At 46.4% G+C, this 26,832-nt stretch overlaps 1 protein-coding gene across 2 annotated transcripts in view; it reads right to left on the bottom strand.

Annotated features, from left to right (window-relative positions):
• Positions 1–13,101: 13,101 nt before the first annotated feature.
• flrt2 (fibronectin leucine rich transmembrane protein 2) overlaps positions 13,102–26,832 on the bottom strand; it is a 32,405-nt gene continuing 18,674 nt past the window's right edge. Inside the window, exons 1-2 of one of the 2 annotated variants that reach the window (XM_086100271.1) lie at positions 18,498–18,799; positions 13,102–16,707 (exon numbers count right to left, since the gene is read on the bottom strand). In XM_086100271.1, coding sequence (XP_085956397.1) covers positions 14,269–16,251 — 1,983 coding nt within the window. In that variant the 5' untranslated portion in view covers positions 16,252–16,707; positions 18,498–18,799 and the 3' untranslated portion in view covers positions 13,102–14,268. Of the gene's footprint in view, positions 16,708–18,497; positions 18,800–26,832 lie in introns of those variants that run through there. The other variant, XM_086100272.1, reaches the window with a different exon arrangement.

Here is a 26,832-nt window from a genome sequence, read left to right as displayed (position 1 = left end):
TGTCGCGATGTCTTGATGTTTGACGCCAAGGGATAAGGTCAACTCAGACGTGGAGCGTCCGTAGTCCGTGTGCGGCAAACTCAGGAGTCAGAATAATCCGACGGGCTGACATTGTCTCAACAGCTATTGCTCATCCTCCAAACAAAACTACAAGAATTTAAATTTAAAAAAAAGTGCAGTCAAATTTCTCTGCGTCTGTCAAAGAAATTTGTTGGCAGTCGAATGACGCTGAACAGTCAAGGCAACATTCCATTTCCTCTCACGATGAATAAAGGCTACTTACAAGTTCAATAAATTGGAATTTATGACTTGCACTGGTATTATGCTTCAGTTCTTCGTGCAGTAGCGCCAGTAAATAATATATTTTCCAAGTGGGTTTGTTGGAGTTCTGCGTAAAAAAATTATTTTAATTGCTTGTATACAGACAGAGTGTCTCTGGCGTGCTTGCCCACCTGTGAAAAGTGATTTTACACAACCAAGTAACTCTCTTCAGCGTTAAGATGAACGTTTTACCTCTCCGGAACACAATGGCACGTCTTATCTTCATCATACTACCTTATTGTGACTTGTTGAGGTGTGGGGACTAAAGGGTCAAAGTTAAAGTGACCTGGAATGTACATGTAGAACACATGTGAAGTGAAAACATGCGAAACAACGGGGGGTGGGGGTTGGGGGGGGGGTGGTGGGGTGTACCTCAAGATGGGCGAGAATCCCGAGAGCATGCGAAGGCAGACCTGGGCCAAAGTGTTTTCTTCATCGACCGCGCAACAGGGATTTCAGTTTGACAGAAGCGAAGTGCAGATGGGGCCTCTGGAGTCATATTCACATCTGGTTTTAGGTTGTTGAAATATGTATTTTGTGACCTCTCTGACTCTTTTAAACAAGCCGAAGACGACATCATCAAGGACAGTCAAACAAATGCTACAAATGCCTGTGATGGAAAAAGGGTACGAAGCCATCGGAAACCTCCTCATGGTTCTTGGGATGCGGGAAGTCCCCTTATAGCAGATTAAACATACAAAACCTGGCAGTGTCGTGGTTGGCGGAGCGGATTTGTCTTCCTCCGTGGCATCAAGTTCCAGTGAGTACCACAAAGTCAGTTGCGATAAGTCAAGTTAAGTGTACTTCAAAAGCAGAGCCCCCGACATTCATTTCAAAAGTTGCACCGGTGTGACAGAAAGATTTCCTAATGAGGTTGTTATTGATCCAGAGTGTAGCCATCAGCGTTCTGAGCTTGCTCCTAAATCGCAGCCATGCTGATTGATGTGCTTCTGGCCGAGGTTGAGTTTTGCCTTGATGCCTCTTTGTTCAGGACTGTATTGGTGTTTCCGTCACGTCTGTAGAATCTATCGAGCAATATCAGTCGCTTGGAACGGGCTCATTGTCAGGCCTTGTGGATCTACGGGGCCAATATGGCAGAGGACGGAAAAGGAGGAAAGGGAACGCTAAATCCGCATAAAATTCAACCACATTGTGTTGAAAAAAAAATCTAGCTGTGATATTTGGACTCGACCTTAAATAATTCCTCCGACAATTGTGATAATCCGTCCAGTTCAAGATTGCTTCTGAAAATGGCCACTCGAGGGATGCATCCACGAGCGGTGCCCGCAGCAGGTTTTAACTTCCCAAATAATTTCAGCGACAGCATTTCGAAACGCACCAGCTGTTCCACCCCTGAAAATATTTGTGGTCAATCTTCGGCGTTATCCGCCCGCGCTGATTGCAACACGTTTTGCGTGATTGTGGCAATCATCCCTCGCTATGTGCTTACACTTCCTCCAGCTGGCCGGCTTGGGCCTCGTCCATGTTGCTGCACTGGCAACTAACAAGGTGTCGCTCTGCCTCCAAATGACCACTTTGCTTTCGGGATTTGTCAGTGAAGAGTGAGATTCAATCGTTCTTATTGTATGATGTGTGTCTGTTAAAAAAAAATAAAAAATCGAGCGAGCGAGACAGAGCCTCCAAATGACAAGCTACAATGTGCAGAGAGAAATCACCCATCATTGCGAGTACTTCGGCACCCGAGAGTTTCTAACTGAGAAGAACGCTGCCCTGCTGCCTCTCTCGACTCACCGGACTTGTTTCCCGTGTTATAAGGACTCGTTTGAAGACATGGAGACATCAGGAAGGGCCGTAATGAAGGAGCTGATTATTTCGTATCCATTCATTTACTTTCAAAACTCGTACTGCAACTGACTCAAATAAGCCGTTTTCACGAACGTGATGATTCACCATAAAATCGGGCGGAATACATGAATTTACCCACGGAAATGACAGCAGCTTCCACAGCTGGTGGGCTTTCATAATCTTCCAGTGACAACCGAGCATCCTCGATCCCCCTTTTTTTTTTTTCTTCTTTCCCACAACAGCTCAAATTGCCCCGCGGAATGCGTATTTTCAGACCCCGGGGCACAGGCCAGACAATGTGTGTCCTTTTCAAAGGGTATCGGGGATTGGCAGGGCCATGATCTCTTCTCCTCGCAGGTCTTTTGTGATTCCCTGGAGGGGACGACGCCAGGCAAAACTCCCTGGCGCCGTTTTGCTCTTTCACCCAGTCAGCCTTCATTAGCCTCCACGGTAACATTCCCTTTGCTGTAGATCTCAATTTTTGGGGGTGCTAATACTCTTGTAAGTGGTCATACTATTTTCTAAATGCCTGCCCTAGAAGTAATCCATTTCATGAGTAAATTCTGAGCTTGGAACAACACTGGAAAGCCGTAATTGAAAACAAATGACCGAAATGACTTGTCGAGCGGAGATTAGGTTGTGATTATTAACGAGAGTTGGACAAAAACATATTTAACGTCTAACTTGCGAGACGTGAACTAATTGCTCTCGGGATGCGGCGTAATCCGAATCAATGTGATGAATGTGTTCAGAACAGGTCCGGCTCCGCACTGAACAGCAGCCGAATCCCATCTCCACATTCAGAACCAAAAAAAAAAAAAAAGAACAAACTGTTCTAAAGTGAGCATTTTTCTTCAGTTACTCGAGGATCATTAACGTGACGTCTTCATCAATCAGCCAGAGAGCACAAAGTGGAAGGAACTACTTTTTGCCTTTAAGATTGAATTATCTTTATTCACTACAGTGTTTGGAAGATAAATTGTTCTTTAAGTCATAAATGATTTATTTGTATCTTCGCATGTAGAGCCTACAGTATGTATTTTTATTCGTGTCATTTCACAGTCAAATGGCCCCTCCGGGCCGTCGTTGGACACCGTTGCTCGAAAGAGTAGAACAACAACGGTCCGTCTCATGGAGCGTTTAGGTCTCTCTACAAGGCTGCGCATGCCTCAACTGAGATGTTTTGATCAATATGGGTCAATGCTATGCATCAATAGTTGGTGCTAATTCAGCACAGAAGCAGATGATCAGTCACGCTGATGGATGAGGACCTCACTAACCTTAAAGTCAACTTGCGGTGCAATGCGATGCTGTAAGGTCATCCCGCCAATTACAAAGCACGTTCACAACATTGTGTGTGCGTGTGTGTTTTATATTCTTTATGTACTGTAAACCTCTTTTGACAAGAAAAATGAAAAAAAAAAACGATCTTCAACCTTCAATAAAAGTGGGGCTTTTTTTTTTTCTTTTTTTTTTCTGAAACAACGCAGTAACCACCGGATGCAATCAGTTGCATAAATTGTCCCTTCCACTTTTGTGTGACCGTGCAATTCGGGCCACTCATTGACAAGAGCTTCAAAAGTTGCGAACCGTCTTGCTGTCTGATTTTCAAAATCAATTCTTCAACGCATTGTTCTGTTGCATGATTTGTTGACAGTCTAAAATACATGCTTTCTCATTCAGCAAAAGAATACTCGTACACGAATGAATTGATTGCAAATCATTCTTTTCACCAAGAATGCATCCGATACAAGTCAAATGATTCCGTTTAAGTGCATTTTGCTCCTCCTATTGATCGGGCGGCGCGGTCGAAATATCTGATACTGCTGTGCGGTGCACGTCGAAGCAGAGGCTAGCATTGACCCAGTGTAGGCGCCCATTTCACGCCTGCCCAGTTCAGGGGCTAATGGGTGCTGTTAGTATCTCACACGTGGGCGAGATCAATAATCCAACACCGTGAATTCCACTGCAAATCATTTGGTATCCAAATCACTGATCAGAGTCAAACGGACGACGGGGTTGTTTTGAAATGATTTGCATTTATTTTCCTGCGACATCAGACAACCGTAACGTGCCCTTTGAGAATTTGTGAATAAAAATAGAGCAATTGCGATGAACATTTTGTTTTTGTTGAGTTTGGAAATGCGTTCACTTTGCACTTTCACAAAAAATAGATTGGATGGAGTTTGCTGACAAAAGGTTCAGCACGAACTCCCGCGCATGGGAGTGGATGATGATATTTACGCGGTCCAATGACCAACGTGCGCCCTGCGGACATGTGGGTGCGGAAAGGTCATATTAATGGTGGAAAAGGTTTTGAAATGATTTATCTTGGTCTCGTTTTTTATGTCACAAGGATCTGGCATTTCAACAGTACTGGGTGGACTTTTTTTTTTTAAATCTACGTATACAAGCACAAACACACGCGTTCAAAAGTTTTGTTTTGAACGTGGCTGCTATGATGGTTAGCTCATTAGTTTGGATTGCGCAACAGCCACAATTGTAATTTATTTTTTAACTTTCTAGCGAAACGGTAAATCTATTTCTTATAGTCTACTTTTTTTTTTTAACTACCATCATATTTTTGAGGGATAATACATTTGTGACTCACACATGCACCTTTTTGAATGGCTCAATGTTTTAGATTTTGCATGAAAATCATCATGCTGTGCAAAATGCACTGAGAGAGTAAGTCGATTCTCATCTTTGTGTCAGAACAGATCCCCGGCATGTAGCGGGCTTCCCTCCTGATGGGACAACAACCTTGAAAAAAAAAATGCTCTTCCAAATTCCTCCGTTAATTCAGCCGCAGCCCAGCCTTCATATTTCTGCGTTACAGACAATGGCAGCGTGTGTTTCTCTGAACTCGAGGCTGTGGGATTCTTGGAGTCCATTGATGTGCGCGCTTGTCCTCTAAGATGATAGGAATGGCACGACGCCCCATCTGTCAGACCCTGCGCTGCATTCCAATTGCCGATAATTGAGCACCTGCCCATCATCTCGTCCCTGATTGATGACATAATTAGAAACGGCCTGCGTGACGGAGAAGCCTGGCAAACTCTTCTGTCTGTTGGCCCTGGCGAGAATGTGAAGCCCGGGCCCCCTGGAGGTTTGCTCTGTCACTAACCTTGCGCTTAGCATGCGGAGGAGCGTGCCTGCATGCGCCTTGTGCGTGTGCGCGTGTGTATAAGGGAGCGCGCCGGCCCCCCCTCCCTCCTTAACAATGAACACAGTTTCAAGCTTGGGGAAGCTGATTAAATTAAAGTGCCTTGCAGGCAATCACGCCAAGGTCAAAGGGATGCTGCGCAAACCGCTTTTGGCACCAACTCGCCTCATCGGCAGATGCGTGTTGGTTTGGGCTTAGCGGCAGGCGAGCGGTCGAGGAACAGGCAAAATTGAATTGTCACTGTTAATTTTGTCGCGTGCACGTCAGGGAGAAAATGAGCTTTCGACGATGGCTCAGGATTACTGTATTTAATTTTCTTTTCTCTTTTCGCGACGGTATAAACAGCGGTGGATGCGCACTCGGGCGTTGTTATATAAGCTCCTTCAGGTGATGAGAACGTTTCATATATTGTGGAATGCTGCAATCCGGGCGTGATATAACGTCGGCTCACCAGGAGTCTATTGCATCCCACTGAGGATTTTTCACAAACGGCGTCCCTCGCAGGATGAAGCTAACGCCGACGAATGCGAGCGCAAAAACGTGCCACTGTTATGCAATGCACTTGACGTGGAAGGAATACTTATCTGACTTCTTTAACCCAAACCGAACATCGTCTTTAAACAGAATTTTAAAAAGACAACAAAAAACAGAGGGCTAAGAACGTGGCAATTATACATGACATCTTGGATGAAATCGGAACCCGCTGCATAAAACAGATTCTGCCTTGATGTCTCACCGTTTGCAGCTTTTTCAAAAGGCCAAAACTAACAAGGTTATATTGTGAGTACATGGAGACACTCATTTAGGCTCGAATGAGTCCAGATGGAAATTGTATATCTCAAACACTGGTATGGATGGTGTAAGCCAGATAAAACACAACATGCTGGAAAGATTGCGCTGTGCTGTTGTTGGGATGGTTCCATGTCGCAGGCAGGCCTGGGGAGATTCTGGGAAAAGGGGAGTCGGGATGCATTCAGCAAAATACAGACGGATGAAGTTGAGCAAGTTAAGGAGATGAAAAACACGAATCCTGAAACTGTGCAGCTGGCTTGGAGACTTGAGTTCCAGTCAGAATTTATGGAAAACTTTGACCAATTCAGAGTCGTGCGGCAGCTTTGGGATTATGCAGAACTGCTGTTTTTATTTTGCTACGGTGCCGTGGGATTAGTTCGAGTACATGTAAGCAATCGTACAAATTAATGTTGGCAAGCTTGTGGTTGGAGGATCGCCCCCCCCCATCCCTCACCCCCCCCCCCCCCCCCCCCAAAAAAAACATCCATTGAGTAGAGACGTTGCAGTTAGGGGCGTACTTTGGATGCCATGGCAGTGAAACTGCAAACTTCTCAACAATGGCAACCCTGGAACGCAGCGTAGATATCGTCACAGCAGCGTAAAGCATCAAGTGAAATGTCACGGAAATTTCTGTGGACACCGAATCTCCCCTCTACAAAATGTCATGGAAATCGCTGATGTAGTTCTTTTGCAACCAATGACCATCAAAACACAATGCCGCGTCTCTTGAGTGAGCAATGATGTGTCGGCGATCGCCCCCGAGTTTGACATGAATACTGTGATGTCACAAAGCGACAAACCGCTAAAGAAGTTTAGCTGAATAATTCGCCGGACAAAATGTTTTCCATTTCGATCCACCGGGTGATGCGGTGAAGCCGAAGCGGAGGACGGAGCCGGTCGGGCGCTTGATCCGATCAACAGCTGCTTCCGTTCCTCTGGGATTGGACTCACCGCTGGAGTAGCCCAAGCCTGAGCGCGCTCATACGGTTTGCGTCTGAACATCGCCGGGGTGTACGCAACATATGTTTAATTGGCAGCTTGAGACTCTGCCGGGCTTGTCTGTGTTCCAAGTCATTAACGTGTAATGTGCGCTCAGGACACGGGGGCCCCAGAAGAAATCGTCTTTCCTGCATCACATCGAAACAACTTTGGGCCACAGTTTTCCCAGCTGTGAGACAAAGGGCTTCTGCTCTGTGTCTAAGGGAGACCCCCTCTCTGGTTTTGCCCGATAAACTGTCACCGCCTTTTCACCGCGGGCATCTCGGAGGATCTTGTTCCCGTTTCCACTGCCCCTGTTTTTTGTCTCCCTCAACCCAACTCAAATTCGCAGCAAAGTAGAGAGAGAGAGAGAGCGAAAGATTGGAGATGCAGAGCAGGCCAACGTGAGCTGTTCACAGCTTGTTTAACATCCAGTAGCTGTTTATGTCAATGGCAGCCCGACCCGGAAGCATACAGTCGCTCCGATGATACGTTCATCTTCTCTGTTTTCTTCTTGACGCTCTAATGACGAAAAAAATGTTGATTGTGTTCCATGAACTCTGGGAACCTTTTCTATATATTTTTTCGTGCGACTTATAGTCCGGAAGGTCCGCTACTTCTCATACGGCATCCTCCCGGATATCTTTGGATGGTGCAGGTGCACCAGATGTGACTTTTAAAATGTTCTCATGGGCACATCAGAAGCCATTTGCTGGCTGTTCCTGGTCACCGGCTTCACCTTCTTGCCTTCACTATTCATCAACATCTTCATCCATTACAGGTCTTACCCAGGCGGCGAGTCTCTTGCTCAAGGTCACAGCTGCTCTGTCCCGCCAGGAATTGCGACTCCTCTGACCCACTGGCTCAACATATGGTGGCGTGACCAAGCTCTCGGAGGTCCGGCGACTGCAAGTTAAACTTTCATCTGGCCACTTTCTCGGGGAATTTGCTCCAAGTTTCCTTGGCACGAGGCACTTTAATTAGGCGGAAAGAAGCAGATCCTTTTTTTGTTTCACCGTGAAATACTTATAAAAGACCCTTTTTCAATCATGATGTTGCGGCTACTGGGTTTAGATTCACATCCCGTCTTCCCTCGTGCTCGTTTAATACTGAAAGACATTACAGTTTATTTCGGTTTCCAGCGATGTTTCCAAACGCCAAAGGGTCCATTTTCCTCTTTGATTAATTCAATTCATTCTCTTCTCAAGAAAAAAAAAATGCTTTGATTGCAGTTAAACATGTCACATGCCTGCATGCTTTACTTTTTTGCTTCTCTGGAGTGATCCGGGGACGAAGGCCACAAGTGTGATTTAAACGTCGATAAACATCGCGACGTGTTTGTCTCACAATGCCAAAGTTGTCTTTCAATCAAGTAAATGAATACACAGAGAGACGGGAGACGCAGGACTGCATGATTTAAAGTACTTTACAAAAGCAGCTGCATTACATTATGGAAGTCAGGCGCTAAGTCCCATGAACGATTTTGGTTTTGTTATTTTTTGGTGTACTGTGTTGAGGCAGTTGATTGCATAACGCTCACATTAGCATCAAACTTATTCCGAAACAAACAAACAAACAGAAAAATGACTCCAAATCAACGTTGTACAAAGGGACTTTGGGGAATGTCAAAAAGTTGGACAAAGTTTTATTTTTATTCATTCTCACCGAAAGATTTCAACATTGAAGCCTTGCTGTCCATTTCACTCCGGCCAAGTTAAAACTACTCTTCTATGTAATACAACAATGACTAGAGAGTTAATTTGCTGAGCTTTTCAATTGTTGCGTGTAAATTATTAAGCACAATGTTGTCAAAGCAATCCCATTTCACGCTGATCCTCAAACATGAACCGCTGTGCCAGTAGTTAGTCATGTCACTCAATGATTCAGCAGCAGTACACTTTGCTGGAGGAGGATTCAAAGCACAAACACAAAAACCCTGCGGTCTACAATTTTGGTTGTGAAATAAATGTGTCAAACCGACTGGGAACCGAACACGGATCATGGTTTGGGGATTATACTTTGAGTTGGCGGCAAATATTTCCATCTCCAAAACACGGTTGTCATGTAAACTAGCTTGCAAAACAACTTTCGATACTCATTTATTCTCTATTTCAAATGATGACAGAAAACCAATGTTTTACCAGCAGGGAACCATATTCAGGGATGTTCCATGCTCTCTCCGCCAATAAAGCTTCGTAAAACCGTGATATCAATGGAAAAGGATTAATAATGACATATTACTATGTGCCGTAGGATGGGTGAACGAGTCCCACCTCAAGACCTGGTTCCAAAGGGGGCCGGCACTCGTGTCCGGGCAAGGGAAAACCAAGTCCATTTTTGTCCATTATCATTCACAAAATTTCCCTCCATGCCAAACAGAAACTCAACGATTCATTTTCATGTAAAGTGAGAGCAAGGTGATCCTGAATGGATTGACTCAACCTTTATGGCATTTGCTGTCGGCGGCAAATGGACAGAGAAATGCAGTGGCCTTGTCCTGACATCCATTAGCCTGGCGGTGAAAATAGCGGCCGAGGCCTCACCTGTGTTCACTCTGTAATTAAAGGCTTCTCAGCCCACTCGAAGACGTGACGAACAACACAGCTAATCTTTTAAAGCGGCCTCTTCAGAGGTTTGTCTGCCAGATTTGCAAGTTTGAGAACGTTGAATACCATGGCGCTAAATTGCATCGTTGGATCGGTTTCCCGTCCGCATTGAAGGTAGACAGCGAAAGATATCCGCTTTGAGCCAACACCTGTTCATTGAACATTTCAAAAGCCGCAAATTCACATTTCCCTACTTTCGCAGCCATATGGAAGATGGCGAACGGAGCCACGCTCTCTCTTTAAGCCGAAGACACAAAGTGGGCCAGCATTGTGGTGGTGCCAGCTGATGTGCGGCTCATGATCGGTTCACTCTCATTTGTGGAGCAGCAGAATACGCCGGGAAAGATTTAAACATCACTCAACTAAAAGAGAACACGTCGCTTTGAAATTTGCAGAAATGAGGATACAGCGGAAGCTCTTTTCAACGTAGCCCGTTTACGTTTCCGTCCTTACGACGTTCACATCGCAAAGTCCAGCTTACAAATCATTCATTTTTTATTTGCCGATTTTGCTCGCGCGAACGCCTTTGTCACGTTAACGTCATTTTAACGACCAGATTTTACACTTCACTGTGAGCAGCGATTTAGAATGTTTAAGTGGGACCTAAAAAAGGTAAATGACGCTTATATGATGGTGACAGTTTGACCCTGGCGCACTTCTATTTGTCTTGCTTGCAGTGGGTGGGGGGGGGGGGGGGGAATAAGGTTTTTGAACTACAAACCCGTCATGGAATGGAATCAAATTTATTGGCACATGTCGCGAGTACAGAGCAAGGAAATTCATTTTACAGTTTCAACCCATCTCAGAAACATGAAAAAGACAGTGACACCGAAAATGGGGAGGAGACAGAAATGAGAATCTGATGGCTCGCTGGACGGTGCTCCCGTTTCTGAGATACGAATCGGAAAACATACGATAGGATCATATATTGACCTTTGGTGCCGAATGGATTGTGATTGGTTCACTGTACCGTATAATTGTTAGGGGGAAACACTTTTTCACAAATCCTTAAGAACCTGTTTATAAATTCTGTTTGCGTAACCAAAATGCAGCATCATGATAAAATCAGAGGGCTTCAGTGGATTCTTTGGATACATATGCTTTTTTTTGGGGGGAGGGAGGGGGTAGTTCATGAAGAATAGAGGAGGCTCATTGTCGGATTTAGTTGTGGCCTGGATTTTCTCCAGCTTTGTGCTAAGATGTGGTGGCTACACTAATGTATCTGGAGCATCCCTTCCCAAAGACAAAATAAACGTGAAATAATGTGCTCCGGCACAATTCTCGGACCCAAATTTGGGCGCTCTGACCCATAATAGGTAGACCAGCACAAAAATACAAAATATATGAACTACGGTGTCGCGATTGTTGGCAATGGTTCAAATAAAACGGGAGTGAGCGCTCAAATCCAATGGCTCTTTTATTTTCCCAAAAAAAACACAATAATAATAATAATAATAATAATAACCTTCACTTCAGTATGTACAGTTTGTGCAAAAACATTTAAAGGTTCCAAAGACTTTACATTGTAAGTTCAACCTCAAGGCACATACATGGAACAACATCAACATTTCATGATGAAGAACAGAAATTCTCAACTTTGGTTCCAAAGAAACATCTCTGTGCGGGTCTTCAAATGTGATCGCTATGTCGCCGTTTTACATGCACTGTCAATTTTGCAGCTAAAAATCAGGTTTTGTCAATGCGCTGTGTCATGATTGCTGTAAAATATACTTGTGATTCTAGGAACAAAATTCAAGGTCAGGAAAGTAGTACATGCCGATATATATCTCAGGTGAAAGATTTGCCAACAGGAAATGTGGTTTAAAAAAAAAAGAACAACCCCCCCCCCCCCCCCCCCCCGCAAACATCCAATCCAGCGAATTGAAAACACTGGAAATCAGTCTGCATTTCGCTTCGTTTCATTCCATTGATCTCAGCATTATGTTAAATGCTTGAACCGTCTATTAAATGAGGAGTCACGCGTACTTGCAAAACAACCACGAAAATGCTTTCCCAGCCTGGTTGATTCATTAGCCGCACCGTGTTAAGAGCGCTGAAGGTCCGGCAGCCCGGATGACCGAGTCTCATGACCTCGCGTGCGTATGTGCGACGTGGCTCCTACTGACGCCGTTATTGTCGCCACCGAGGCCGAGTAAATGTGCTTTCAAGCGGGCATTCTTGTCGCCGTCTCCCGCGTGTCTCGTCCTGCGTTCTCTGTCCTCATCGTTCAGTCCTGCAGCACAAGGTAAGGCAAATATACCGTCGGACTCTGCGGGAGAAACCGGATGACATTGTCAACCCGGATTTCGAAACAGAAGAAAAAAGCCAAGGCGGAAACGCTCCGTGGCTGGCGCACGGGATGTTATGGTGAGCAGGTGCAGCATGTGGAGCAAAACGACACAATAAACTGTCGGTTCAGCGCTTTTTCGGCTAAGCTTTACGATTGTTAAAGCAGGGCAGGTCAGGAACACTTCGTACATCATCCGGGTGCGCTGATATGTTGACATTGGTTGAAAAAAGTTCAACATCAACTGGAGATGCTGTGATAACCACAGAAGAATGACGAAACTCAGTCATGACAAAGGAAAAACAATTTTGTGCAAATACTTTATGCGATTCCAATGCGATGTGATGTCTTGAACCTTTAATAGCGTCTTGCAGTTTGCTACTCGATTGCTGGACTGCAACCCCGTTGAGAGAGAGAATACGAGGACCATGAGCCCTTTTTCCTTCCATGAGTGGGTGAAGGTGTGCGCCTCGCCCTTGCTCAGCGTGAGTCGGGGGCAGTTGAGCCAAAGTAATGTGGACATATTTTTCTCCCTTTTTTTGGGGGGGCGGATTATCAAGAGAGAGGCTGGGAGAGCGGAGTGGCCGAGTGTGGGAACTCTTTAAGCTTGGCCCCCCTCAAAATAAAACGATGTCAAATCAAATGGAGTCTTATTAAGAAGTGCATAATGAAGACCTCTCGCTGGCACATCGCATGCAAAGCGCCGCCGCCTCAGTGGGTGAGCCCAAGGGCAAGGGAAACGGCTTTAATTGAGCCCATGCTGGGACCAGAGCGACCGGGACAGGGACAGGGAGGCGGACAGGAAGATGGTGGCTCGCACCCATTTAATCCTAACGCCATGAAATGCGCAGGTGGAAAACAAACACAACATGAAATGAACATCATCAAAAGGGCGAGTGACAAAGCAGGATCGGCACTTTGCGGCAGAGTTCAATGAGTTTCTTACTTCCTAATTTATTCACCCCCTCCCGCATACCCCCGCTCCCCAAAAAAAACAATTAAAAGTTGCACAATTCAATTCAAAATGGGCTGAGTTATTGTGTGGTGTCTTCGGAATGCTCATTGCAAAGAAAAGCCAAGCCCACTCTAACATGTCACAATGGTGAAAATCCATATCCTTTCGAAACAAAGCACGCCAGACACAATTCGTTTGAAATGATTCCACATCATTTAAGAAACCCAATGAGCAATATAACACTATAACAATGCTGTTTGAGCAGAGTAATGTCATCTGGGTTATGGAGTCGGAGGGGGTGGGGGCGCCCGAGTGATCTGTGTGGCTTTGTTTCCCCTTCCCCTGTCTTCATCAAGCTCTCTGTTCCACACGATGCTGAGAAAACACGCCCCCTTGTGGCCTCACTTGCTAAATCTGGCGGGGGGGGGTGGGGGGAATGAACACTGTGTGGGTTTGGCGGGGGTGGGGGCACAATCCGTTGAGACTCAGCACATTCATGCGCTCCGTCGAGGGCAATCATTCTTTCTTGCTTTTTATGTTCATGTTAATCAAGTCGCTCCCGTTTAATTGCGTGCAGAAGATGACAAATCCGATTTCAGAGGTTTTCCAAAAAGTGTCTTTCAAACCAAGGCTCATCTTGGCTCGGCTATAAACAAATAGAGCACAGACGATTTTTGAGTTAAAGGCACTTTTGGGATTTCTCTGCATGGGAATCATCCAATCACACTTTCTTTCACACCACCTCACGAGCAAGCGCCACCATCGTTTCCATGTATAGGAAAAGTGCACTTCAGTTTCTTCGACATGCTACCAGTTGTGATCTTTTCTCCGACGCACAAATCAGTGCCCTTTCTGTGTGCACGACAATTTGGAAATATACTTGGGAGGCGTTTGCATCTCAAAAGCGCAAAAAAGGCATTTTTTTTTCTTTTCCTGTGGTTAGCAAAGGATCCCAGCCCTCGTCGTGCTCGACATTTTCCAAGGCTGACAGCATCTGCCAGAAGCTACACCCAGCGTGCCGTGATTGTACAAACCTGTGTTCATGTACAGTATTGACCATCAAAACAACTTTCAAAACCCTGCTGTTTATAAAAAAACAAAACAACAAAAAAAACTCACTTGAATCTCCTTTTTCTATTAATAAAAAAGATAGCAGAGAATTCCACATTATTATCCACAGTATAAATTACATCATCGACAGGTATTGTACAGTTATATGTTACTATAATTTTTTTTTTGGGGGGGGGGGATATTTTTCTGCTATTGTCCACACAAACGGGCGGGTCTGTGGGCATTGTGTGTATTGTCAATCACTTGTGGAGTTTGTGAGTGCACCAGTGCGATATCCGCCCCGGCATCACGTGTGGCAAAACTCTGTACTGGGTACGTTGCTGCTCTTGCAGTAGGCTAAGCTATTGTTACTGAGGTGACAGTCTCTAAATCCAATCCCCCCGTTGGGCGTGTAGATCGGCTGAATGCGGAAATCTCCCTTGAGCAGCTGCTCGTTGTTCAGCGCCACTATCTGGAAACTGGTTTCAGTCATTTCAAGAATGGAGTTATCCTTCTTGGTCCCGGCCTCGCAGTAGTCGTCTTTTCTGCGGCCTCGGTTGTATTTCCACTTGGTCGAAGACGACCGGCTCTTCCGGTGCACGTGCCAGCAAAACAGGCTGAGTAGCGTCACCAAGATGATCAGCACCGCTCCGCCGATGATGCCGGCCATTAACAAGGTGGAATTAACGCTCTCCTTCGGAGTTTGCCCCGAACCGGGAGACTTGGTTGGCGAGGCTGACTTGGTCCTGGCCTCGGAGCAAATTGTATCCTCTCCGGGCCTGTAGGAGTTATGAGAGTCCAAAACGTGCACGCAGATCCGGTACACAGACCGGGGTTCCAGGTGGGTGAGGCTGATACGCCGCTGCCCCCCGCCCACCGTCCGTTCCCGCATCCCTTCGTTCATCTGGCTTTGGCCCCGTTTAACCCAAGTGACTTTGTAAGCTGTGACGGTGAAATAGGAAGCCCAGCTCACCTCGATACTCGAGGAGTTAACCACATGGAAGGAAATCTGAAGGGGGTCCTCATAAGGAGGCAGGGGGCCGGGAGGATTGTGATGGATCGGGGGCACGGGCGGAGAAGGCGAGTCCAAATAGTCGGGGATGGGTGTGGTCGCAAGAGTGGAGAGCACGGTGGTCGGGGGGGTGGTGGCGGGAGGAGGGGGAGGTGTCGAGCGAAGCGTCGGCCACGGAGGCTGGTCGGCGTCGACCGGACATTCGATGATATCCAAGGTGAGCTCGCGGATGGCCATCCCGCGCACCCTGTCGGGACTCTGACACACGAAGCCTCGGGCGTTGATGGAGGAAGGCAATGACTTGAGCCACACCACCACCCACTTCACCGCACAGTCGCAGCGCCAGGGGTTATTTCGCACGATGAGATGCCTTAAGCTTGACAGGCTGTCAAATACACCCTGCGTGAGAGTCTGAAGCTGGTTGCTGGAAATATCCAACTTCTCCAGCCTATTTAAGTCCGCAAAAGCAGCTACCGGGATCTGGTCGATCTGGTTCTCCTGCAGGCTGAGTTTGACCAGCGACTGGCTCGGTAAAAGCGGAGGGGGGAAGGTGAGCGAGTTGCGGGCCAGCGCCAGTTCCCGGAGGCTGGCGAGTTCCTGGAAGGTCCCCGGCGCGATGCCCTCATCGGTCAGCAGGTTCCCGTCCAGAAGGAGGCGCTGCAGACGCGTCACGTTCTGGAAGGCCTCCTCGGCAATGTTAGCGATTCGATTCTCATCCAATCGCAGCTCTTTCAAGTCCTCGGGGAGGCCGATGGGAACGCTGCTTAAGTGGTTCTTGGTGAGGAAGAGGAGTTTGAGGCTGACGGCCTCCCGAAAGGCCCCTTCTTCCACCCCCACGGTGGAGATGGAGTTGTCGTCCAGGTGCAACTCCTCCAGTCGAGTCAACTGCGCCAGGGCCGCCCTGGAGATCGTTTGAATATTGTTCTCCTGTAGATGCAGTACGCGGGTGTTTTTGGGCAAATTGATGGGAAACTCATCCAGCTGGTTGCCATAGAGATACACCGTCTCCACAGAGGCCAGATTGTGAAGTTCCACGGGAAAGCCGGCATTGTTGATCTGGTTGTTATGCAGGTAAAGGACGTTGTAGCCTTCCTGTATCCCCAGCGGTACGGATGTCAGGCTGCGTTCGTTGCAGTACACAAATAATTTGTCACAACGACACTCTTCCGGGCAAGAGGCACCTGGGCTGAATTGCATCTGAAGGCTTAGGATGACAGTCAACCAACATTGGAAGAATGAAGTCCAATCCTTATTCCAGGGTCCGGTCGGAAACTCCATGGTCGAAAATTAAAAATAAGGAAGTGAAGAAAATAACCACAAAAATAAAAAGAACCCGAAGGGAGTAAAACAAAGAAAAACTACATGTAAATAGTGGAATAATCCAGCAAATACGACATTTTAAAAAAAGTCCACCACAGGGAATCTGGTCATCATGTCGGTCGCTGCTGGGAAATGATCAAGAACATGTGGGAGTAGTCCCGTCGATGCTGGTCCTCGACTGAAGAGCAACGGTCTCATTGGTGGCGGCCGGTCCTTTGACTGATTCCATCCATGCCGAGACGTCAGACCATCGCGGGGCTCGTCAGCGGTCGCGCCGTGCCGAGCTCATCCAGGGCCGGTTTGAAGCCGCGCGGCTGCGAGCCACTGCGGGCTCCTTTCGCCTATCCGTCACACACTGCTGCTGTTCCCCGACCGGGGCAGAGTCCAAACAGGGTGACATTTGGAATCAGAGACCTGTGGGAAAACAAAGAAAGGCTAGTATTTTCAGGGTGGCCTGCTCACTCCCCCGCCCTTCTTCCTCTCAGCGACAAACATGCACACAGGAATACGAACTCTTTCTTTTGCAAAACCGACTCTGTTCTGACACGGAACGACACGAGCAGCACACGCGTCGTCGCCCGCCATGTCAGCGTACGTGACGACTGATTGGAAAAGAAAGTTCAAGCGTCTGATAAATATTCAGAACGGCGCTTGCATATCCGGTATCACAGACATAAAGGAGGGTTTTGTCCCTTCGCACTCTGTCAAGAGAGGCAACAGAGATCAACAACCGCGCACACGCAAACACACACTCGCATTTGCAGTTTGGCAGAAAGATCAGTCCTGCTTGGTTTTATAACGCCACGTTGAGGAAGAGTTACCGTCTCTATCCTATGCGAGGATGGAAAAATAGATCCAGTACTGCCTTATCGTCCAGAACAGATTCTGAGTAAACGCACTCATGCATGATGGAAACGCTGTGGATGTTTTTGCCAGTGGCCTGAGCGGCTCTTACGATCCATTATTATTATGCTTAGCCCAGACCGCACGCCTTCACGGTCGTCAAAATTTAAGGGTGTGAATAATGGAATTGCAAATGGAGAGCAAACAAAGACCAATGAGAAACACACACACACACGAGTTCCACCTCTCACTCCGTTGACATACACAACTTGTCAAATGGAATAGGTTACCCAATAATTTAGTATTTCCCCCTGCAATAAATGATCAATCCGGGCTATTTTTCCCAACGGAGGTTTCGAGTCAAACACAAGGCCACTGCATGGTTTCCTGAAGCTCCACCCTGACTCATTGATGGATAACACGGACACAATTATGTTGAAATTCCCTGAGAGAGAGGCAACTGCATGGCTGGTTTTGTGGAAAGAAAAAAAAAACCTTCGACACACATCTGTGATCTACTTTTCTAAATGGAAAGAGCTCCTACATTTAATCAAATGAGCAGTGGGGAGAGAAAGCAACCACGGGAGGCGATAAAACGTGCTACCACAGCAGCACAAGGCAATTGCATCCATATTATTGCTGGAATCATTAAAAAAAACTCTCAAACATACCCCACAGACGAATAGATAGATAGTATATTACCTCCCATCACTGTTCTATCCCTGGGTTATTAAATTTCCAGTCTAGCGAGCACCTCCAGATGAAGGCTCTGATACGTGGCCGGGACAATCGGATTAGAAGTGGATTTGCTGGGAGAAACGCAATTAAAAGTTGAAACCGGCGAAGGTATTTAAGGGGCGATAAGAGGCAGATCAGGCATACTTCAAAGGTTGCCCAGTGAGCAGTGTTCATTCGGATGGAATATTTGGAAGAGCGCTTGAAAGGCGCGAGGTGCACGGAGGGTGTCATCTCCATGGGCCTGAAACATTGGGTCCGAATCTTCAATTCGAATTCAATTCAAATTGGGGTGAGGGCGCAGGTTGCGGCCGTTCAAAACAGCATTTCAAGAAAGTGAACAGGGCTACCTCTATTTTGCTCAGGCAGAGATCCTAATCTCCAGCGCTCCATTTCTGAAGTGAAATGATCAACGATTTTCCTCGCAGTGATAACGGCCACGGTACCTTTGACGAGTCTTTATCCGTCCCCCCCCCCCCCCCCCCCGACCCCCGAGCCGCGACCGCGTTGAACTTTTCTGCCTTCTCGCATGCGGCGCTGCTGGATGCTCATGCGCATAGGTCCGTCTGGGAGGTTGCGATCGAGCGTCCTCGCAGCATATTTGACGCCACCGCCTCGACGCTTACTTTTGTTTTGGCCTCTTTAACTCAACGGGGCCGGCGCCACAGAGCGAGGGCGGCAGAACGCAGGGCGACGATCGCAGCTCGCGCTGCTCCCCGTCCACTCAAGCAGAACCGCGAGGACCCGCTGGTGGAAGTCTCCGCCGCCTGCTTCGTCGCGGGCCATGACAGCCGGCTGCGTCCGCCCCGTGCGCACTCGGAGTGGGGATCAACTTGCACTTCGGTGTCTCTCACGCAAGACTTCCCCGGAGTTGTTTTCCGAGATGGAATCCAGTTGATAGTGCGACGTGCGCGCTCCTCCTTGCGCCTCTCCCTCCCTCTCTCTCTCTCTCTCTCTCTCTCTCTCTCTCTCTCCCTCCCTCCCCCGACCGTCCCTCCCCTCCTCAGAATAAAGAATGCAAAATCCCCCCCCCAACAGCTCCGTAATAGCTGTGATCCACCTCCCCGGTGCCCTCACACTGCAGAAACTCGTGCGTCTCTCACCACTAAACTCACTTGCCATTTGTTCCAGCCTACAACTTAACCATAACGTGAGCATCCATTTGCATTGTAATCGACGTATGGAATACAAAACTCCCCAACGGGACTTTTCTTTGCATCCATTTAAACTCCAAATAAACTTTTTCATCTCAACAGCCATTTTCCTGGAAGCCAATCTTTGTTACAAGAGGTGTGCTCCATACCAGAGGCATATCATAAACATTTATGCATACAGTTTGAATTTTTTTTTCTCTTAGGAAATCCATCCTTCCCTATGCCAGATGGCTTCTTAATTCCCCTTGGGAGAGAAACGCTCATTTAGAGTGCCACATCTCTGTATCGTCACCATGTACCTTATTCCAAACCTTCACACCGCGATGCCACCACAAGCATCAACACAAGAATTTTCGTAAGGGTTTCTTTGAAAGATTTTTTTCCCCCATGGTGTTTTGGTAAAATGCATATTCAATATACAGTATTAACACATCGTATAAGAATGAAAATACATCTGAAAATATGTTGTCGAACATATAAAATAGTGTGGATGCATGTGTTAAACTAACCAAGGTATAAAAAGACAAATTTAAATGAAAAAGAAATGACATCGACATTGCAGAAACTTCACAGTTGTTTAAAATAACTTTCAATACATATAAGCGAGTTCAGACAAAGTTCATGGACATGAAAGACTTCTTTTACGTTCTTCTGTCACGTCTGTGACGTCAAGGATGGTGAACGTTTTGATGCCCGTATTATTATGGATGGTAAAGATGTACCCTTCCGCGTTCGTGACATTCATGGCCGAGCATAAAAAAAAAAATGGTTCTGTGTGTTTGTTTTATGACTTTCCCCGACTTATATCGAAGTCTTCAAGAGGTCAACGACGAATCACGCTTCCTCTTTTAAATTGCCAGTGAAGTTGATTCACCCCCAATATTCGGATTTTTCCGGCATAGCATCAAAATCAGAATTTTGATCTAGTGACAATTTTGGCCAGTCTCGGGTTTTGCCTGTTGTGGTTGTCTATCAGCTGTCACGCATGGCTGTAGCGGCTGTAGTCTAAATTCAATTCCTTCACGAAACGGAGCTTCTGCTCCCTCGCATGAATAATTGATCGCATAAATTTAGAGGAAACAGTCTATTTTTATTTTTACCTTGACGGACAAGTTTGCAGTGGGCCGCTATGATCTTGATGGTGTATCATTGGTGTCTTTCTTTAGCATGCGAAGAAAATGGAGCCGGAAGGTCTGCCTTTGGTCGGCACGGGAAAAAGCCGCGACCCGTTGTGAGTCACTAAAACATGACCAAATGAATTGCTAAAAAAAAATACGGATCCAGTTTGGGCACAAAAGTGGGTACTTATACTTGCATCAGAAATCCAGTCTATGATCGTAACACCCCGTAGCTCATTGGTGGGCAAACTACGGCCCGCGGGCCGAATCCGGCCCGTTGGTCTTTTTAATCCGGGCCGCCGAAGGTTGGTCCGCAATTAAGGTTCGATGTGAATGATTGCATTCATTTCAATTGGACTTGTAATGACAGGCATTTCACCGCCAGGTGGCGCATTGACTTGAAGTTGCAGAACACGGGGGGGCAGGGCAATCTTTTCGACCACCTAGTACCTCTGTATCGCTCTACTTCTACTAGTCTGATCACAACCCATCTGCAGCGATGCACAGGCTAAAATAGGTCATCAACAACACTTTTGTCATTTAAAAAAAGTATATTAATACCGTACTATCATGCTTTTGCCAAAAGGTTTGCCCACCCCTGCCGTAGCTTCTTTCACTGACTGCTAGCTCATGACCTTCAGGTTCACGTAATCAGAAAGTGTTATTGACAAACTGTCTTACTGCGATTACTGACATCATTGGGCTGGTACAAGATTAGCATTGATCTCGATGCCAAAGTAGAAATACATCTGGAGACTTCAGTTGATTTTAAGGACAGCGTTTTAAACGTGAGAACCATATGTCACAAATCCTTTTTTTTTTCTTTTTTCAGTCAATATTCTCTGTGTAATTTCAGTGGAAATTCCCTTTCTTTCCCGCGCCTGGAGAGCTTTGGCGTGGCATATTTACTCTGCATGCTTCTCTGCACCTTGATAAAACTGCAGATACACCAGAACCCTACACACACGAAAATGTCCGTCTGCAGCACTCCCAACTGTGTTAACGGAGGGCAGAGAAAGGGAGGGGGGCGAGTCATCTTCCAGATGCAGATATGTTTATCCCTTGATTAAATTCGTTGCCTTCCCTCGAGACATCATTAGCTTATCACATTCCTCTCTGCATTCATTTACGCCTGGACATTGCAAAGCACTTCAAAAGGTGCCAGCCAAATTAGCGTTACAAGAAGAGTAGAAACCCCTGCAAGAACTGCAAGTATCTTTTTTTTTTTTTTTTCCTGAGCAGAATTGTGGCATGATTTCACACTGCCGACGGTATAATCAAGACATTTGCTTGGAAGATTTCAGTGGCTCTAAAGGACAATTTGCTGATTCCGTTTGGAGTCGGGTGGCACGCCGCGCCAGCGGCTTGCACATCCGCCTCGTAGTTCTGAGGTTGGGGATTTAAATCCGCGATCTGGCCTTCCCGTGCGGAGCTTTGCATCTTCTCCGAGCGCTTGCGTGGGTTTTCTCCGGACACTCTGGCTCCCTCCTACATCCCGAAAATACGAATACATTTAAGATTCCATTTTGCCTATAGGTGCGAATGTTTCCTTCCCCGGTATGTGCCTTGCAATCGGCTGGCGACCAATTCTGTATGTACCCCGCCTCTCACCTTAAGTCAGCTGAAATAAGTTCCAGCTCACCCGCAACCCTTTTGGCGGTACAGAAAATGAATGCAAGTTTAGACACCCGATCAATGAGTTCATTCATTTCTAAGGCGATGTAATTATGTTCACCCCCATCGATTAGCAATTTTCATGCATCTCATGTCACAGCCTGTATCCCCGGAAGACAGCGCTGCATTTTACTCACGGGAGACGCTCAGAGCTTGTTTACTGCACCGGCGCTTACATATGCGTTTATATATGCACACCGATGGATGTGACTTTGGGCTTTTCCCTTCAGGCGTCATCACAGCAAATCACTCGGATGATCGTTTTATGCTATATGCTCTTCCTGGTCCTCCCAAGTGGCTGCGTATTCAGACACTGGCCAGAAATCATAACTGCACCGTCTGCATCTACGGCGCACGTGTCACGAGACTCCCGCTGCACACATGTGGGTAATCGTTCCAAATCGTAAAAAACCTAGCAATTTGGTGCAATTTCTTACTAAACCGTCTTGTGAGGAAACACACGGTATGCATACACAAAACTGTATTGATAGCACAATGGTCATTTTACGGGGGGGCGGGGGGGGGGGGGGTATCGTCTGAAGTCGGAATCTGGGTCATTGCGTAGTGAAGTCAGCCTGTGCGTTATAATGCAAGATAGTCCTGCCAGAGTTCTTGCCCTATGCTGAAGCCAAGCCTGTAAAAACACTTGACAACAAGCAAGCCGCTGTAGTTCCGTCGAGGGAGGGGTGAGGAATGGGAAACACACAGGAGGAGTAGTTTGGAAGTAAAAGGCAATGGAGCTGAAATGTCTTAAAAGAGGACGAGAAGAGAGGATTGCGGATTACTGGCATTTTTGACACGAGGCGTCAAAGTCATCCAAGATTTAATACCTCCGCTGGCTGCTTAGGCAACATATGTACGGGTAGTCACTGTCAGGCAGATACGTTGGCCAATTGCTGCCGAGTTTTACATTCCCGCAACCAAAATAAACGTCAAAGGATCTACCGACTGCAGCGGTTGAAGTCTCGCGCTTTGTGCTCCTCGTGGATGGCTAATCACTGCAATCAGTGAGAAATACCACATCAGGGAGACTGTGCTGCAGGTGCACGTCGCGATTTGTAAGCAGAAAGGATTGTCATTTTCATTCCAAAAAGGGAAGCTCACGATCCGGATACCCAAGATGCAAATATCCAAACGCTCATTATAAAGCTGTGTTTTGACTACCTGGATGATAAAGTGCTCCATTTCCGATGCTAAAAAAAGATTTATCGGCCCATTCGGGGTGTGCGTGAAGACACCTTTAGAATAAATTGGGTAAAACAAAACAAAACAGGGCTTATTCGTTTATTTATTTGAACATTGTGCAACTCCTGGAAACAAAAAGTCCCGAAAGAGCTGTGTCGGGGAGGCTCAAATGCCATTTCAGAGCGGAAAGAGCAATTTTTCATTTTGCCTCTTATTCATTCCGTTTCAGAAGATGCTTAATGGCTCAACATTTTTCAAACGTCTAATCACAGCGCTTATGTGGAACGTGGTCATGTTCTTATATTTAGCAGCTGAACCAAAAGAAGAAGAAAAAAAAAAAAAGATGCCGCACAATACTGAAAAATGGGCGGTTGCTTCTTATTTGGGGAAAGCGCAGAGGATACGTCGTGTTGTTGAAGAGCCAGAAAAAGCAACCGACGGACTGCAACTCACAACGGACAATCTAAAAGAGGAGGACAGTTAGGACGGCGGAAAAAATCGTTGGCACCGCCCTACCCACTCTTGAGGACTTGCACACTGCAAGAATCAAGACAAGGGCACGGAAAATCCTCCTGGATCCCCCGCACCCTGCCCACCACCTTTTCCAGCTACTCCCCTCAGGCAGACGCTACAGATCCATGCGCACCAAATCCAGTAGACACTTAAACAGCTTCTTCCCTCTAGCCATTAACTCCTTAAACAGTCACTGACGTAGTCACTCTTCTTGTACTACAAATACTGCTACTGGTTACTCTAAAATGGTTCAATGATTTGTTGTTTACGATGATACTAATGCAGCGTGTTATACCGGAGACAAATTCCTTGTGTGTTCTACATACTTGGCCAATAAAGATGATTCTGATTCTGAGGAGGAGGAGATGCCAGGAAGAAACAGGTCTCTGGGTCACAGGAAAGATGGGCCTGATCCCACCTCCTCTCCCTTTAGCTTTTCTTTTGTTTGAAGTCACATCTGGGCTCAATTTCCTCTCCTGACTCGAGCAAAGAGGAAGTCTTCTGGGTGGGTGGAAGGGCGACCGCTGCCTTCCAGGCTTTACTGTACAAAAACTGTAATCCGTGAGTCATTTCACTCACAAGCTGAATAAACGCGGCATCCTGACTCGCGTTGATCAAACTGAATTCAGGATGGCGTTGAGGAAGGCTCAGATGTTTCGAAGTTCAAAATGAGGTTGCGACTGAAAAACAGTGTGATTTGTTTTATGCCACGTGGGAGGAAAAATAAAATGACGCGCGAGTTGTGTGTCTCCCTGACAAGCGATGACGGTTCGGACCGAGGGTTCGCCAATTAGGTGCATGCTTAGGGTGCCGTGCCTTCGGGGCCCCGTCACAAAATCAGGAAAAAAAAATACACATTGTGTCGACTGTAATTGCAACAGGCTTCAGCGGAGAGCAACGTTTGTGATTACACGACAGACATGGGTACATTTTTCTTTTGTCAGCCACATGTGCCAAATAAACATTTCCATTTCTTGACATAAGAAAATACAAATACGGCCCAGATTGGATTATTATTATATATATATTTTTTTTTGCGCTACACAAAGGGTGAGAGCAGTGCACAATTACTCATGCGTGAAGCTTCGGAGGGACATTGGGTAGAAGTCTGGCTAGGCGACACAATGGGGCATGCGCCGCCTCATGACATCACGCTTTCTCAACAGACCGCTGTGAGAAGGCCCTGCCGGCTCTTAGAACGGCAATCTATGTTTGTCATCCGCTGTCCCCTCCAACTAATTAACTGAAACGCCATCCGGCACAGCCGCTTGAACCTTTTTCTCTTCTGACACCTTCTCCTCACTGTTGATTTGTTATTGCGTGTTTTCAAATGAGTTCCGAGTGGAGAACCGCTCACAGCAATTTACACTCACATGACTCGAGAGGCTTATTAATTGCTGTATTTTAATGAGCGAAAAAAATAACTTGGCGGTGCAAGCAATGTCATTTAAATCCGGTTGTTTGTAATTCCGAGTCTTGCATATATATATATATATATACTGTCCATTGTTCGTGCCGTCTTGCATCGTGGGTAGCAGTACGTTGCAGGGCTGCGCTACCGATCTACAGTAAGTCCCCAGGTTGATGCTCGGATTGAAAAAAAAATCCCCTGTTGCAAGACCAGACGGGAAATCGGGTAAATCCAGATTACATCAGCAAGCAGGTGAAAGCGCTTCTCAACAGGACAGCTCCAACCGCAATTATTCTTTCCGACACGGCTAAGCTATATGGTGTTTAATCCTTCACGGCGCTGATGGCACGACTTGGCTTTTCTTTTGGGGTGTCATAATTCAAATATCGCCGTCTTTGGTTTCTTTCCTGTCGTTAATTCCTCATCATCATCATGATTTTTTTTGTTATGTCTGCTCGTCACAATCAGCTCCACGGCATTAACCCTGGCAAATTTTCATGCAACTGACTGCTTTGTGGTATTAAATCCTGGCGCGTTGTACATTCGCTCGTCGAAACATAACTCCTCGTGAAACGGAATGCCCCGCAGACGCGCATGAAAATGCGGGATTTTCTTCTTTTTCTTTTAACTTTATCTTTTGTAGACAGGGTCCTCCAGTCCTGCTTAGCATGTCACGAAAACGAGACTTTTCGAAATGCCATTTTTGACCCATATGATTTTGCTGAGGCAGTTTAGCCCCTTTGCAACAATCTGCGGTTCCATCTGGTCGCCGGGGTTCAAAGTAGCCCCGGCGTCACTTTTTGTTTTCACTCAGGACCACAACACATCGCCCCAGTTTGCGAAACAGTCTGACAAAACACCCTGAGGGTGTCTCTTGGTGGACGCCTGCGTGAGAATTAGCGCTGCTCTCCGGGCGCCTCTGATGAATCAAGACTGCCTTGTTTAGCCGCAGCTCGCCTTGTCTCTTGTCTTGTGAAAGGGAAGAACAAAGAGTGTGGGAGCAAGAAGATTCAAGTGGACGCCTTGGGTGTGAGTGACAATGGAAGAGCAAATCGATTGAAAAAGGCCTCTCGTTTCAATGCCCGTGTCCCAGAAGAGCAGAGGACTGCTCTCGCCGTCACGATCTGGTGGCACAGGGCTCAAACCAGACGTCTGTATCAGTCCGCGGATTTAGTGAAAGACACTTTAGTAAATGGCTATTCGGGGATGAATCCTGCAGATGGCATTGGTTTTCTGAGGTGTTTTATATTTAATACAGAGAAGACGTTCGAATGAAATAAAGTTTCAAATTCACCCTTTAAATCGAGGCTCTATTGTACATAGTCTGGGATAAAACGCTGCAGTGGCAGGGTATTGGTTTTTAGGATTGTTAGGATTGTGCTTGGTTGGGATACAAATGTGAGCAGGAGTGCCCCCCCCCCCCCCACCCCAAAATAAAGTCATTTCAAATGAGCAAAAAAGAAAAAAAAATCCATGTAACAAACCAAAAACTGCTTATGAATTAACTACAAAGGGAAACCAGACTTGACAGAAACACAAGCAGCAAAGGCAGTGAAGTGACAAACTCAGAATGAAAGCGGGGAACTAAATACAAGCAAACTGATGAGACAACGAAGAGCACCTGGACAAGGCAGGAGTGGCCGAGGGAGCTGATTGGAAGACACCAGGGTTGACAAGCACAGGTGGTGGGTGGGGAAAAGAAAAAAAAAAAAGGATTTGGACAACATATTAACCACAACAACACAAAACACAAAATATAATAACACTACATCTAATCCAAACAAGAAAAACACAGACATTAAAAAAAAAAACTGTTCAATCTTTCAATGCCTCTTGATTTATCTTTTCTTTTTTTTCTCATAATAAAGGTGCTGATCTTTGTCTCTAGTGTAAAACTCCTGACTTT

Source organism: Hippocampus guttulatus, chromosome 20, assembly GCF_054856545.1.
Source record: "Hippocampus guttulatus isolate MCC_2025c chromosome 20, RoL_Hgut_1.0, whole genome shotgun sequence".
Taxonomy (NCBI): domain Eukaryota; kingdom Metazoa; phylum Chordata; class Actinopteri; order Syngnathiformes; family Syngnathidae; genus Hippocampus; species Hippocampus guttulatus.
The sequence above is the reverse complement of the archived record's forward strand: the minus strand, read 5'-3'. Positions and strand labels throughout refer to the sequence as shown.